This window comes from Carassius auratus, unplaced genomic scaffold (genome assembly GCF_003368295.1).
Source record: "Carassius auratus strain Wakin unplaced genomic scaffold, ASM336829v1 scaf_tig00026370, whole genome shotgun sequence".
Lineage (NCBI taxonomy): Eukaryota > Metazoa > Chordata > Actinopteri > Cypriniformes > Cyprinidae > Carassius > Carassius auratus.
In genome coordinates this window covers 17,434-31,607 of record NW_020525512.1, presented here as the reverse complement: position 1 = coordinate 31,607, position 14,174 = coordinate 17,434, and the positions used below count along the sequence as shown (strand labels likewise).

At 36.4% G+C, this 14,174-nt stretch overlaps 1 protein-coding gene across 1 annotated transcript; it reads right to left on the bottom strand.

Moving 5' to 3' along the window:
• Positions 1-734: 734 nt before the first annotated feature.
• LOC113078686 (C2 calcium-dependent domain-containing protein 4C-like) lies at positions 735-2,509 on the bottom strand. The gene is made up of 2 exons (XM_026251021.1): positions 2,334-2,509; positions 735-2,221 (listed from the first exon to the last, which is right to left on the bottom strand). Exon 2 carries the CDS (start codon positions 2,188-2,190, stop codon positions 826-828), a length of 1,365 nt encoding a protein of 454 aa, XP_026106806.1. The 5' UTR covers positions 2,191-2,221; positions 2,334-2,509; the 3' UTR covers positions 735-825.
• Between the last annotated feature and the right edge of the window lie 11,665 nt (positions 2,510-14,174).

The window sequence follows — 14,174 nt, the reverse complement described above, 5'->3', positions numbered from 1 at the left end:
CATTGCGACTTGTTATTATTTACCTCCTCCAATGAAAGATCAGTGATTGGTAAGCCCCACCATTTAGGTATTACTGACGTCTCAAATGGCCTAGCACTCTTTTAAGTTTAATGATGTGGAAGCAATCCATCATCAACACTCTCCACCTGGATTATATGGTTATTGGGAAGCTCTTTGCAATGACCTCCTTCTTTGGACTTCCTTTGTAACACAGAGACACTCAGATACATGAAGTCAGCCATACCTGCTCCATACTCTTGTTCTCCACTTGGGTTGAGCTGTTAAAGTGCAGCCACTGTAATCCCAACTAATATCCACCCCACTTACTTTCAATCCCAAAAAGATACCTCTGTGAGGGGGAAAAGGAATCCATTGATTGATATATCTTGCCTAATGTAATAGTTAAAACAGCAGCCTCATTTGTCTCCCACAAGAGCAATTGATCAGTGATTTCACCATAATTTGTATATTGCATTTAAAAATCTTGTTACATGTAAACGGCTATGTGTCAGGGTGTAGTGTCAATCATGCCGCTCAAGATGAGACAAGGAAAAAAGGAGGCCATTACGGAAGCTTTTAAGACTGCCGTGCTTTGATTCAGTCACAGCTGTTCTTATCATGAATAAAATATTATTGGTTGACTGAATACCTAAAATCATTCTTCCCGTCGAGAACAAAAGACCACAAGATTGATATAGTTTTTGTTTAATAAAAAAAGAAGTCTTTGGCAGATAAACAGATTTGGAATTAAATAACACTTCATATAATATATACAAATACATGCACGTACGTACTCACACAAAATAAATTAAGCAGTTGTTGGATTTATAATGTGACAATGCTAGTGAGAGGAAGATCACAGTTGCCCAAAATATAGTCTCTTTTCATGCTGGACATCTTGTTAACGACTTTAAAACGGAGCCACCTCTGGCAGAGATCATCCTCCGTTATACCGTCAAAGAAAAAGTCCTCATTAAAGATTGGATTGCGGCTTTTCCTAATAACTGTGCTGCGCTGTTTCTGGACTTTTCCAGGCATAAGAGAGAGACTGACGCTGCAGTTAATGCTTTTAGGGTCCACTGAAAGAGCGTACAGGCCTTCCGCACTTATGAGGCGGACACGCAGTCTCTGGTTTTCAGGGCAGTACTCCGCCGACAGCCGCAAGGTACCGTCCCTTCCTACGGGCACCAGATTCTCCTTCATCACCCTCTCCCGGTGCAGAACCAAGTCCATGGGGAAGATAGCCGGAGGCGCCAAGCCGAATCCACATGGGAGAGGTTCAACAAGGCCTTCGGATGCTCTTCTCATTATATTGGGGCTGTTGTCCGTGGAGCTACCCTCATCCGTTGATAGGGAATTGTTTCTGGACATGGCAACCTTCCGGAGGTTGCGGTAGAGTAGTTTCTCATGGTTAAGTGCTTTGAGGAGAGAAGGTTTTGGTGGGCATCTGTTCAGGAGAGGAGAACTGAAAGGGGAGGACTCTGCTGAGGAGGTGGTATCACTATCTAGAGTTCCCTGTCGGTGCAAAGTGAAGCCTTTCGGAGAAAGTCTAGAAGCAAGAGTATTCAGGCTGAAGGAAGAAGGGGAGGATGAAGATTTCAAAATGGGGGAAGCTGATTTGGAGCAAGTGTTTGATCTACTTCGCGGAAGAACCAAGGGGATTCCACTCGAGTTGGGGTCGTTGTGGAAAAGGGACTCCTTTCTTCTGGTGTGGGGACTTTCAAGCAAGGTGCAAAAGCCGTAGCAGGTTTGAGCTTTAGCTAAGTGGGGCAGGGAAAGTGCAGCCTGGCTTTGAGGATCAGCATTGGTGGTTTCCTCATCACTACAGCCGTTGTCAAACGGCCCATCATCAACACTCTCCACCTGGATTATATGGTTATTGGAAAGCTCTCGGGCAATGACTTCCTTCTTTGGACTTCCTCTGTCACACAGAGACACTCGGATACATGGAGTCTGCCTCCCCTGCTCCATACACTTGCCCTCAACTGGGGTTGAGATCTTGGGGGGAATGCAGAACTCGGGGATAGTGTCCGGGGTAATGATGTTGGGACACAGCAAGGCTTTCTTGGATTTGTCAATGGATGTCTTGTCTCCGAACATGATGTCACCGATTTTGAAGCTGTATTCCACTATGGGAAGTGGCAGGTTGGTCCTCTCGACGGACACTCGGATCTTCTCTACCACCCACATTGGAAATCCGTTTGGACTCAAAGTAGGAACTCTGCAAAAGTGGAAAGTTCTGTAGTTATAAAACTTGTCCACTTAGATTTATTCCAAAATTGTGCAATAGTCGAAGTGTCAAAAGTTTATACAAAGTTTTGAAGGCTGCTTACCTTGTGCACCGCCAGTGGAGATCTCGAGCATCGGTTTAGACAGGACTTTGTTCTACACACTGCATTAAACAGGGTCTTCAGGGTGATAGCCGAGACTCTCTAACCAGCAGCTCAGACTCTCTCCTGTTAGACCAGCTTGTCTTTGTGACTCATGTGAAGGGCCCTTGGTCTTTTATAGAGGACAGCACTGTGGGTGGGGAAAAGGGCTATTTGAACACACCCTCGAGTGGTAAGAGAGGGCTGCCCTTCTTACAAGGCTATTGGTTCCTATAGAAATGCAAAAGCCATGACATTTTAATCTAAGCAACCCAATGCTGGGAAAGGTAAAGGCCAATGCGATAAGATAATTGCAATGAATTCCAACGCATTTGGTTGGTAAAACAAAGTCATGTGTGCGTGTTTGATTTTCCATTACTCTGTGTGAGAATTGTGATGTTAGATGAGGGTTATAGGTTAGTAATGATGCACATCCAAATGCCTCTGGCATTTCTGATGCAAAGACATCAATACTGGAAATACCAGTGACAGAATACAGCCTATGATGTATCTAGGTCAGCAAATATAAAGGTCTAAAGCAAATTTACTGAGCTTACTAACAATAATTTACAAGCTTGGTACAATAATATATAGTTGCATAAAACTCTATTTGAAAGCGATCTGCTGACTGTAGGATTTGTGTAAGAAAGGTTGTTGGTTAAAATCAAACAATTTTTGTCCATTTTGCTATTTTTATTCAGAGATATTTTCATATCGGCTGAACTGTTGGTTAGTCCACATGCTGAAAGTTTTATAATATAAAGATTAGCGACAACACTCTTTACTTTAGTAATTTTTTCATGCAGAAAAAAAAAAGTTTACATGCACGATCTTACACTGAATATGCTTAATACTCGACAATGTGTATTGTCATTAAAACAAAAAAATGCTGAAATATAAAAGTGATACCTTTGCAAGACATTAATGGAATAACAAATACAGATATTTCATCGATGCCCTCTTGTGGCAGGATACAGAACCGCTCTGCAAAACTTTAATGTTGGATTTGCTGTGTAGTTCTCTAATTTTCGATATTCTCAAATATCTCTGCAATATCATATTAGTTGTATTTCACCAGATATTTCCTAAATATTTGTTTTGATAAAATTTGTGCAGAGTAGTATTAGGTTATGTACCTTCTCATGGGTTATTTACAGTATCTATCTCAAACTAGACAGCTGTATATGACGTCATGCTTGGTATTTACATCTTTGTTGACTGTTAGCTCATGGTCAGAGTTCAAGGGGGCATTGCAGTAACCTTAGAGAATCAGGGAGGTGGATAGACGTAATGATCCTAGAGTGTGGTGATGCCTCGGAAATGGTTTCTAAGAACTGTTGTGATCAGACTGAGTAATATTTAAGGCCTTTAACAGCAGGAAAGGCTGACTCTAATGTTTGAAAAGCATGAAGTAAACAAGTGCTTCAATGCTGATAAAAGTTTTTTAAACAACACTTAGAAAGTCATTTAGAGATTACAAACAGCTGTGCAGGACATAATTGCCTTATGAATAGGATTGTGTGATATACCACAGCAGAAGTCACCCCCTGCTGGTCCCACACCATTATGGTGGATGTTCTTAAAATTACTGCACTTTAAAATTGAGTGAAGATAACACTGCATTAGGCCAAATGGGCAACTTCAAACTATTTGAACAAGCTTTAACCAGGTTTCAGTGCATCAATAAAATTACTACTCTGTTTATCTTTGTGGTAAATAATAGTTATTTTTTAAGAAAATGAATTCTTATTTTTAACTACATAAAAGAGGGACACATAGGGGCTGTATACACAACAACGTTTTCATCCAAAAACTGGAAACTTTTAGGCATTTTGCCTGTTTGTTTACACGACAAGATATTTTGTAAATGGATTTCAAAGTGCAAGTTTTTTACATGGTTCCGTATCATTTCCGTGTAAACAGACTGCGCATGTGTAGTACATTTTAGGTGTGTAGACATGCGCAGTACGTGTCGATTTTAAATGCAAACGCGAACAAACATATTAACAATGGCGGAGTATATGTTACTGTTGTTGCTGCTCAAGAGTTTGCTAACGCTTCTTCAGCAAAGTGTGGATTTACTTCACCAATATTACAACCAACAGCGTAGACGCATCATAAACAACATATAATCGTCACTTCTCTACGGGTAACTTTACTGTCCGACTACTGGGGTGGAATTCTAAATACAGCATTTTTGCCCATTTTCACGGATATGTGAAAATCAGGGGGGCAGGGTTTCACATTTTTTGAAGCACCCCTGGGCGCCGCCGTTGGCTAGCGGACCCCCACCTGCTGTTAGCATTCCATTGACTCCCATTCATTTTGGCACCACTTTGACAGCGAATAACTTTACATCTGAGGCGTTTAAAGACTCCATTTGTCCAATAATTATTTCTAAAGAAACACGAAAATGTATAAAAGGCTCCATTACCTTGTATCAAACGTTATGGTCCCGTAGAAGCAGTTTAAAAAAAAAAAATAGGCTAATGATTGCGTCATTACCTGCGACTCTCTGTCGCACAGTAGATAAATTACCGTATGGACAGGAGAAGAAGCTCGCAGACAATCTTTTACTGTCTATGAGGCAATCGGGGGGACGTGGAGGCATGAAGTCAGGGGAAATAATTAATCAGAATACTTACCAAAATTTGCTCCTGTTCGCGCTCGCCTTCTCTGCAAGATTTGGTGGGTGATTCAGATTTCTCTTGACACAGCGGTTAGAAGACTTACAATTGTCAGACAGGTTGCTCACGTGACATCTACGTCATCAAGGTCAGTTTGAGTCTGCGCAGTACGCTCGACCCCCAGGAAGTGCGTGCTCTAATTGACTTCATTTTTCTCTGTTGAATCCAATGGGGTCGCTGTGTCCATTTCTTTTACTGTCTATGATGAAAATGAGGATCTTTTGAAAATGTTGTCGTGTATATGTGAAACTTTTTAAAAATGCAAGGGAAAACCTTTTTTTTTACATTTTCACTACATTATTGACGTATACGAGGCCTTTGATCACATCATACATCTGAGGGAAAAAAAAAAAAGTTTTTGTACGCACACACCATTCACAGTTCTTACGTTTTTTTCATTGTTTTTTTTTTAATGGGTCTCTTACTTTGAGCAGCAATTGGTTTTAATGATCATGGGTCACCATGTAATGAACATCATGTGTTTTAGGGTCACCTTTAAATGTGACCTCAGAATACCACCCTGAGAACTATTTCACTATACTGCTAAAAAACAAAACAAACAAACAAACATTAGAGGACAAGAATGCCTTTAAGAGCATAACATTAAAAAAGGCAAGGTTTAAACCCAGCAGGTTTCAGTGTGAACACTAGAGGACAGCATCCTGTTAGTTTTGGGACTAAAGCTTCTCCATCAAATGACACTTTGAGGTCACAGGGGCATGGAGATAAGCTGACTGCGCTGATGACTGTTCATGACTGCTTCTTTATTTACATTTCATAAATAAAAATAAAATAAGTATTAAAGTGTGTGTTTTTGTATGCATACTAATTTAAATGTAACATTTGTGTAAATATGTGTTAAATACACTTTTGTGTTCCATCTGCGAGTACCAGTCACACACCTTTCACAATTCTTTTTTTTTTTTGCATTTGACAGTACATAACCTCTAATAATACATCTAATTTTCTGCTCTATTAGCCTCATTAGCAGTGCTTGCATATTCATCATGTACACAAGCAAGCAGCAGTTCAAGCTCCATCACCACGACAACACTATCAGTTACAGCCACAGTTCCAGATGAGCTACAGTGCACACACACACACACACACACACAGAGAGAGAGAGAGAGAGAGAGAGAGAGAGAGAGACCAAATGAAACCAAATCAGAGCTTATATATGACTGTATGCTTTAGGAGAAATACTCAATACATACTTCATAATGCCCCAGACTGGTCACTGCAATAAAGGTCACACTGTGAGCAAGACGGACTGCGGACAGACGTCTGTGAAAGTCTTCAGGGACCGGCCTATAAATGTTTGATGACAGCTCTCTCTGAGTATCACTAACATATGGAACCTGAGCATCTCTCTGAAAAAGACAATTGACTCCAAGCCTGTTTTTGTATGTTTAAGTTGTAAATGCAACACTATGATGTTAAGTTAAGCACATTTAAGAAGTATATTATCACAGGCTGACACAGTATTGTCTCAGACATATCTAGCCTCAGTTATGGAGCCTTCATTAAAAAAAAATCAGTAGGTAATATCACGTTATATCAATACACAGTTAGATTTATACTACACACTGTAAAAACATGGTTTTCTAAAGTTGCATAAATTCAGCAAATATTATTGGACTAAAAAACTAAAAAGAAAATAGTTTCTTTCTACCAAAAAAAAAAAAAAAAAAAAATTCACATTTTGTAAAATGTCATGTTTAATTCAGTGTGTTACTTGCCATTTCTATTTAATTATGTGTGAAAATTACTAGAAATCTCTGAGTGAGAATTTCAATGCAGACCGAATGATATTTTTCTGGTTTTGGCCATTCTGAGAAAATCATGGACTGCCAAAAACAGAAATGGAAATTATTTTGTGCATTATTTCTACGGTAAGAGTGTAGGTTCTTGCTTTCTTATTTATTTGTGTGTGTAAATATTGTGTGAAATATTTCTAATTTATATATATATATATATATATATATATATATATATATATATATATGTATATATATATTATCTACAAATAAAATATTTATATATTATATTTAACTTATAATATATATTTAGTGCAGAAGGACTGATATTTGGGTTTTCTGAGAATATCAGCATCTGCTGAATATATATATATATATATATATATATATATATATATATATATATATATATATATATATATATATATATATATATATATATATATATATATATATATATATGTGTGTGTGTGTGTGTATGTATTTCTACAAATCTGTGTGTGTGTGTGTCACATTAAATTATAATGTATATTATGTATGTATGCACACACACACACATAAACACACACACACACACATACACACCCATATGAATTTTAATATCTTTGTTTTGTCCACTATCTTACTACTACTCCTGCTTCTTCACTATGCACATTTAAAGGTCCAGGTTTAGAGATCCACACAAGTTTCGCTCGCTCTACACACACTGATGCATGCATGCATGTCTTTAGATTAATATATGGGTGTGTAACGCTGATAGTAGGCAACGAATCGTTCAATAATCGCACTTGAGCTGAAGGATTTATCTCAACATCCTATCGTCTCGATGGGGGACCCTAGTAACAAGAGGGGCGGGGCTTCGTGTTCCAGAGGCAGGACCGCAGCTCAGCTCGCGCTGCCTCTAAATCAACTCAATCATCTCTCGCGCACGAGAGCGCGAGCTGCCTTTCAGGTAAGAAATCCTGATATTTTCCTCGTTCTTATTTGCAAATGAGTCGTTTTGAGGCAACGCACGTGTAGTTCCTCTCTCGTTCGGAGTTCACGCCGCTTTGGTGTTGATTTATGGTGGACGTGTTATGATGGAGCCGAATGAATGGGCGGTGTTGAGTCTCGTGCTGCGTGCTGTTTGAATTCTGCAATCTGTCAGTGATTTTGAAGCCACTGATATATTCTTTCTCGCATGGGAGTGGATTAACCGTGCATATTGATGATCTGTCATAATTTCGCCTGTTGACAGGTTTAATATGTTATTCTCGTAATTTCAAAGATAATTTAAGATATTCTAGATGCATGGAGAGTTGCTTGACACAGTTTTACCTTTTCTGAATAAATTGTTGGAAGTCACGCTGATTTTGGGTTGCATGGAGTCCCACAGCGTTCTGACATCGAGGAATGGGGTCGCGTAGCCTCCCTCTCACGGATGATGGATGGAAATCTTTGGAAATGATATACGCCCTATTTACATGCAATGTGCCAACGCAAGCTGTTTGCAAATGACTTAAATGCAGCGATTTGATAGAATCGTTTTTTTTCTGGACCTGTCCAATGAACCGATTCACAAAACTGTTCTGAATAATTCAGTCCAAGCACTTCTCGAGTCAACAACTCAGCGACTTACTGAAACCAGAACCGTGACTGAATGGTGTTTTTATTTATGGAATATCTTTACTGTATACAACATTCTGTTCGAATGCAGTGCGTTTTCTTCGAATATGACCAAGTCGCAGTGAGCCGGGTTAACTATTCGTTTGATTCGAACACGTTCGATCCGTAATGAGTCGAAATCCCAGGAGTGTGCTGATTGGGTGAGATGATTTTGGAGGGAAACCAGAATTTGACTTATTGGGCGAAATTTAAGTTGCTTGAGTAAGAATGACATAAAATACTGAATACATCTGGTTTTATTAAAGAGCATTTAAAAAAAAAATTGTAGTGTCGTTCGAAGTAAATGCAATTATTATTGGCATTTAAAACGGTTATTATCAATTTATTTATTTTTTATTTTTTATCTAAATAATGGGGTTTACTTTTTTAATATGTCACAGACCCCAAATATGAACATCTTAATACCAGGGCCCCCATCCTAAAATTCAAAAGTTAACTCTATGTGGAAAATTAATAATATTTAAAAAAAAAATTGAATAGTATTTTTTTATATATATAATGTTACATTGACTCTTTTTCTACTCACTACTGTACTGTCATATTTATTATGTAATAATTTATTTTTAAAATAAATATTAATAATTTGTTTGGCAGAAGAAAAATTTTTTTTTTTTACAAATGTAGTTTATTTTTTATTTTTTATGTAATATCCCAGATGGAATGCGTGTCTTGAACCTACAATGTTGTATCAAGAACATGGCTCTTGGTAATTTGTAGATTAATTGTACTGCCATTACATAAAACTGTCAGTTTAGCCCAATGGCTACTTGACTGCAAGAGCATCATAATAAACATCATTATGATAAGCCAGGAAAGCTAGCAGGTAACATCCCAAGATGATGCATTGAACCCTCACTACAAAATGCATTCTTGTCTACAAAATAATGTAGCCATATTTGCTTTAGAGTCGCACACACATCTTTTTTCCAGCAAGCAATATCAAAGCATCACACACTGTATACACTTTAATGGCAGTCTTCTCCAGAGTTAAAGCCTGAAATGGATTATTGTCTTAGGTAATCACATATAAATGGATATATGGACTGTTTGGAAGTCATATCCATATATAATGCATTTCAGGCTCTTTGAAGAAATCAGAGTTTTTCTCCGGTGCAGTTTCACACACCTTGAAATCCATACTTCAAAGATATGACAGCTCATAATGTATGAATGTACCTTAGAGCAGTGCATATCAGTAAATAAGAGACTGAGCTAGCAAAGCCAGAGGCATCAATAGATCTGGATTTGATCATTTGGTGTGATCAATAGAATTTAAATGTAAACCGAATGATTGAAAGTGCATTTCATTTCTTCATGCGTCACATAAGGCAGGATGGCGCATACAGTATGACTGTGACACAGATAATATGCACTTTGACCTAGTTTTAACATAGTCAATCAATCATGCCCTTATTGCTTCCAGCTTGGTTGCTTTATAAAAAAATATCTATCTATCTATCTAAAATTTATCCAAATTGTATTTATATATTTATTTATTTGTATCAGCTGATATTGCATATTTAATTATTTATACTCATTTCTCCATTTTTACATATAGATTGCCATCATCTGGTGCTAACTAGATTAAGTTAATTTAATTACTTAACTCCGTTAACTGTTGTTATGTTTATTATTTTATGTGATATTTTTCTTACAGTACATTATAATTTTGTGGCGCCTAACTGCAGTTTTAGATTTAAAGCTCTTAAAATGACTTACGTTTTTCATGTCATTTTACTTCATTTAGAAAAATGTATTTGAATTCAAGTACATTTCAAAAAGTTGGCCTATTTGCAACAAAAATAATCATCAGCCTATCAGTATCAGCCTTCATTTTTTATGTCAGTTCATCCATGAATGAGATTATTTCTGGGCACAACAGACTAATTTGGTTGCATTCTTCTGATTCATGAAGTCTGACTGGTGAAAAGGCCTCTGGTACTCTGACTTGACTTGACAAAAGAGAAAGGATGAGTGTTTTTGTGATGAAAGGGCACGATGGGAATTCAAATTCATGGTTAATGGACAGAGAGCTTGATAGTAAAGGTTATTGCTCATTATGTGTATTGATTATGTTCAGCCTCTTTTTTTTTCAGCTGGGTGATGTAAAGATGTAGTGCGTATCAACTGTATCTTGGTGGAAGGTTTCTTGTTACTTATCCTATATCTCTCAAAATTGCTTGTATGGCCACTTTGTGTAGAGTATATCATTCAATTACGATTTATTCTTGCTGTTGGTTTTTCAAAAAAATGGTCAATTTGTCAAGTGAAATGTATGAAATCATGCTTGAAATTACTAGTTGGTCATGCTTTACTTTGCATTAAACTGAAATCTTATTCAAGTTATGAAACTTTAAAAAAAAATTGTTTCCATATCATCGGAGAAAATACAGTTAGCACCTGCTTTCTTCTGGCTGTATATCCCATATGTGAGGTTATAATTAGCTCTCGCTCTAAGTGTCACAATCTGGGATGCAGCTTTTTGCTTGCCAACTAAATCTGATAAAATCAACGGCACCAGTGACACCACACGCAGAGGACAAAACGAGAATAAAATGGAGGGCAATGGGAAAAGAAACAATCAGCTGAAAATGTAAATTCATGGCAGGAAGGCTGGCTTTGGCTCTTGATGATCCAAAAATATTTCCTGATGAAAAAAGATTCTGCAATTTCTGTGCTAGTGTACAAGAATATCTCATGAGAGTTGACTACTTGACTAATAGTCCAACAACTGACTAGTCGAATAGTGGGCCCTATGACATTTTCTTTTTTTTAATTCTCAAATTAAGTTTTTTATGAAGTGTTTCCATTAATTTTATGGATCCCATTTTAATTGTTTCATTCAGTTTTAATAATCAAAAGCATTTCTAATTAATTGATTTCATAATGTTTTTTATTATTATTTTCTTTCTTTTTTTTCAGAAATACTGTGTTGGGGATTAAAAATTTTCGGCTAAATAAATTCTGGTAAATATTCCTTCAAAAATAGTCTTTTACTAAAAATTTTAGTAGTAGTAGTAGAACTATTATTACATTTAAGTAATATATTTCTGTCACTGTTTCTTCAAGTTAAACCAAACGTTTATTTTGATGGGTTGCTGTCTCAAAAGATGCTGTAAAGTGAGGGAAATGCGGAAAATCGGTTCGTAGCCCTGCTTCAATAGTGCGATACCTCACGAGAGGCGACCAAAATTTCAGACATGTCAGAAATCCATCCGACCAACCGATTGCCAGTCGGAAGAGGATAATCGCCTCTCATTTGCCCTTGTACACTGCTCGAACACTGAATGACAAACGACGCGCGAAAATGCTGAAAATTGTCCCAACCCGAAAAAGAGTCGCACGAGTAAGAATTCAGCTCAAAATCGGATGAAAATCGCAATGTATGCCCGACCTTACCGGATCATTCAAATCTGTGCTCGCACTGCCGCTGACACAGAGAGAGCAGTTAGCATTTTTGGTTAAAAAAACATCTTCATAAACAGTCTTTTCAACTACACAGTATTATTTCTGTCTTACATTCATTTATATCATCACAGAAATACTGGGATAAAGTTTATATTTCAGATAAAAATATTGATGATTATATGGCAGCGATCAAAATAGAGCAAATCCCATTTTGAAAGTACTGCACTTCAAATAATGTTTGTGTCGATTGCACCGCCAGGTGGCTACAAGTGTCTTAAAAAATTTTTTGTCAATGAATGAATTTTTCATTCAAGAGAATCGTTCAAAAATGCTGATTCGTCCAGTAATGAAACAAGTGAAGTAGGTTTATGAGTGAGTCGTTGAATCAGTTATTTAAACAACTTTTTTTATCATTTTAATATAGAAAATTGGGATCTTAAATATATTATATATATATACACTACCAGTCAAAAGGTTTTGAACCATAAGATGTTTTTTTTTTAAAGAAGTCTCTTCTGCTCACCAAGCCTGCATTTATTTTAGCCAAAGTACAGCAAAAACTGGAAAATTTTGAAATATGTTTACAATGCTTTCTATTTGAATCTATTTTAAAATGTTATTTCTTCCTGTGATGCAATATTGAATTGTCAGCATCATTTCTCCAATCTTCGTTGTCACATGATCCTTCAGAAATTATTTTAATATTCTGATTTTCTGTTCAAAACACATTTATTATTATTATTATTATTATTATTATTATTATTATTATTATTATTATGTTGTAAACAGTTGAGTAGATTTTTTTTCCTTGTTTCTTTGATAGAAAGTTCAGAAGAACAAAATGTATGTGAAATAGAATGATTTTGTTATAAATGACTGTCACACTTGATCAATTTAAAGAATCCTTGCTAAATAAAAGTATTCATTTATATACATTTGTGATAATGATAACAGTAATAATAAAAAAAATTATAATTAATAATTTCTTGAGCAGCAAATCACAGCATATCAGAATGATTTCTGAAGATCATGTGACTCTGAAGACTGAAGGATTGATGCTGAAAATACAGCTTCGACCACAGAAATAAATGACATGTTAAAATACATTTTCAAGTAGAAAGCAGTTATTTTTAATTGTAAAAATATTTCTCAATAATATTATTTTTGCTGTATTTTGGATAAAATAAATGTAGGCTTTGGTGAGAAGAGGATTATTAAAGAGAACTGAATTCCAAAGAACTGTTCCATGAATGCTAAGCCTGAGCATTTCCATTTAGTCTTACTGACGAATTCCGTAGCGCCCCATTAATAATGTATTGATTGATTGAGACAAAGTACTGTGAAAGCACAACTTTCAATATGCTGGAAAAACTTGTGGCAGCAACCAACTTCATTCTGAACTCCTCTGAAATGGGTATGAGGTAATATGATTGGGTAATTAATGTGAGTCATATCATCTTACCTCTTGTACATTCTATTCTCCCTATGTGTTTTCACAAAGAGTGTAATTAAAATCATGCTTTCTGAATGTGTTTCTTTCTTTTTTTTGTTGGATCATGGGCCTGCTGTTAAGGAGGTCATTATCAAATGGCTTTAGATTACATCGGGCCATTACGTCTTGGGATATTTGGGCTGTCCTCCAAAATTGAAATAGTGAAAAGGCAGGAGATTGTTGTTTGACTGTTGTGGATGGTTGGCTAATCTGGCTAGATTAAACTAATACTCTTTAACAGGCCTATAGGCCTTTTTGCATTAGCGAGGTGCTAATGATGTTGTGAATCCCTAACGATATGCCATATGGTAAAGGATATTAGTCCAGGATTTAAAAAAGTCACCTATTTATAGTTATTGGGGTAGTTCACGCAAAAATCTACACATTGGACATCAGATATTCCACTTTGATTTTGTTTTGCATGTTTTATGAATTGATTGTGAATATTTTTATAAAAATATTTCCCAGTTTGCTTTTATATGGAAAAGAGCAGCTTGAACATTCTGCAAAATGTTTCCTTGTATATTTCATAGAAAAAAGACGCATAAACAAATTAAGGCGAGTTTGGGGTGAGTAAATCTTCAAAATGTTCTTTGGGAAAGTGGAAAAATAGTGGTGGTACTGTAGGTAGAAAAGTATAGTTGGCAGCCAAAGTGAAGATTTTAAAATGTTTTCTTTTGGGTGACGTTTTACGTAGCTGATTTCTGAAGCTTTTGATTATAATGTTTATTGCATATGGTTCATTAGGCTAATTGAATCAAATTTGCTCACTTCACTTATGGAATTGGTTCTGAGT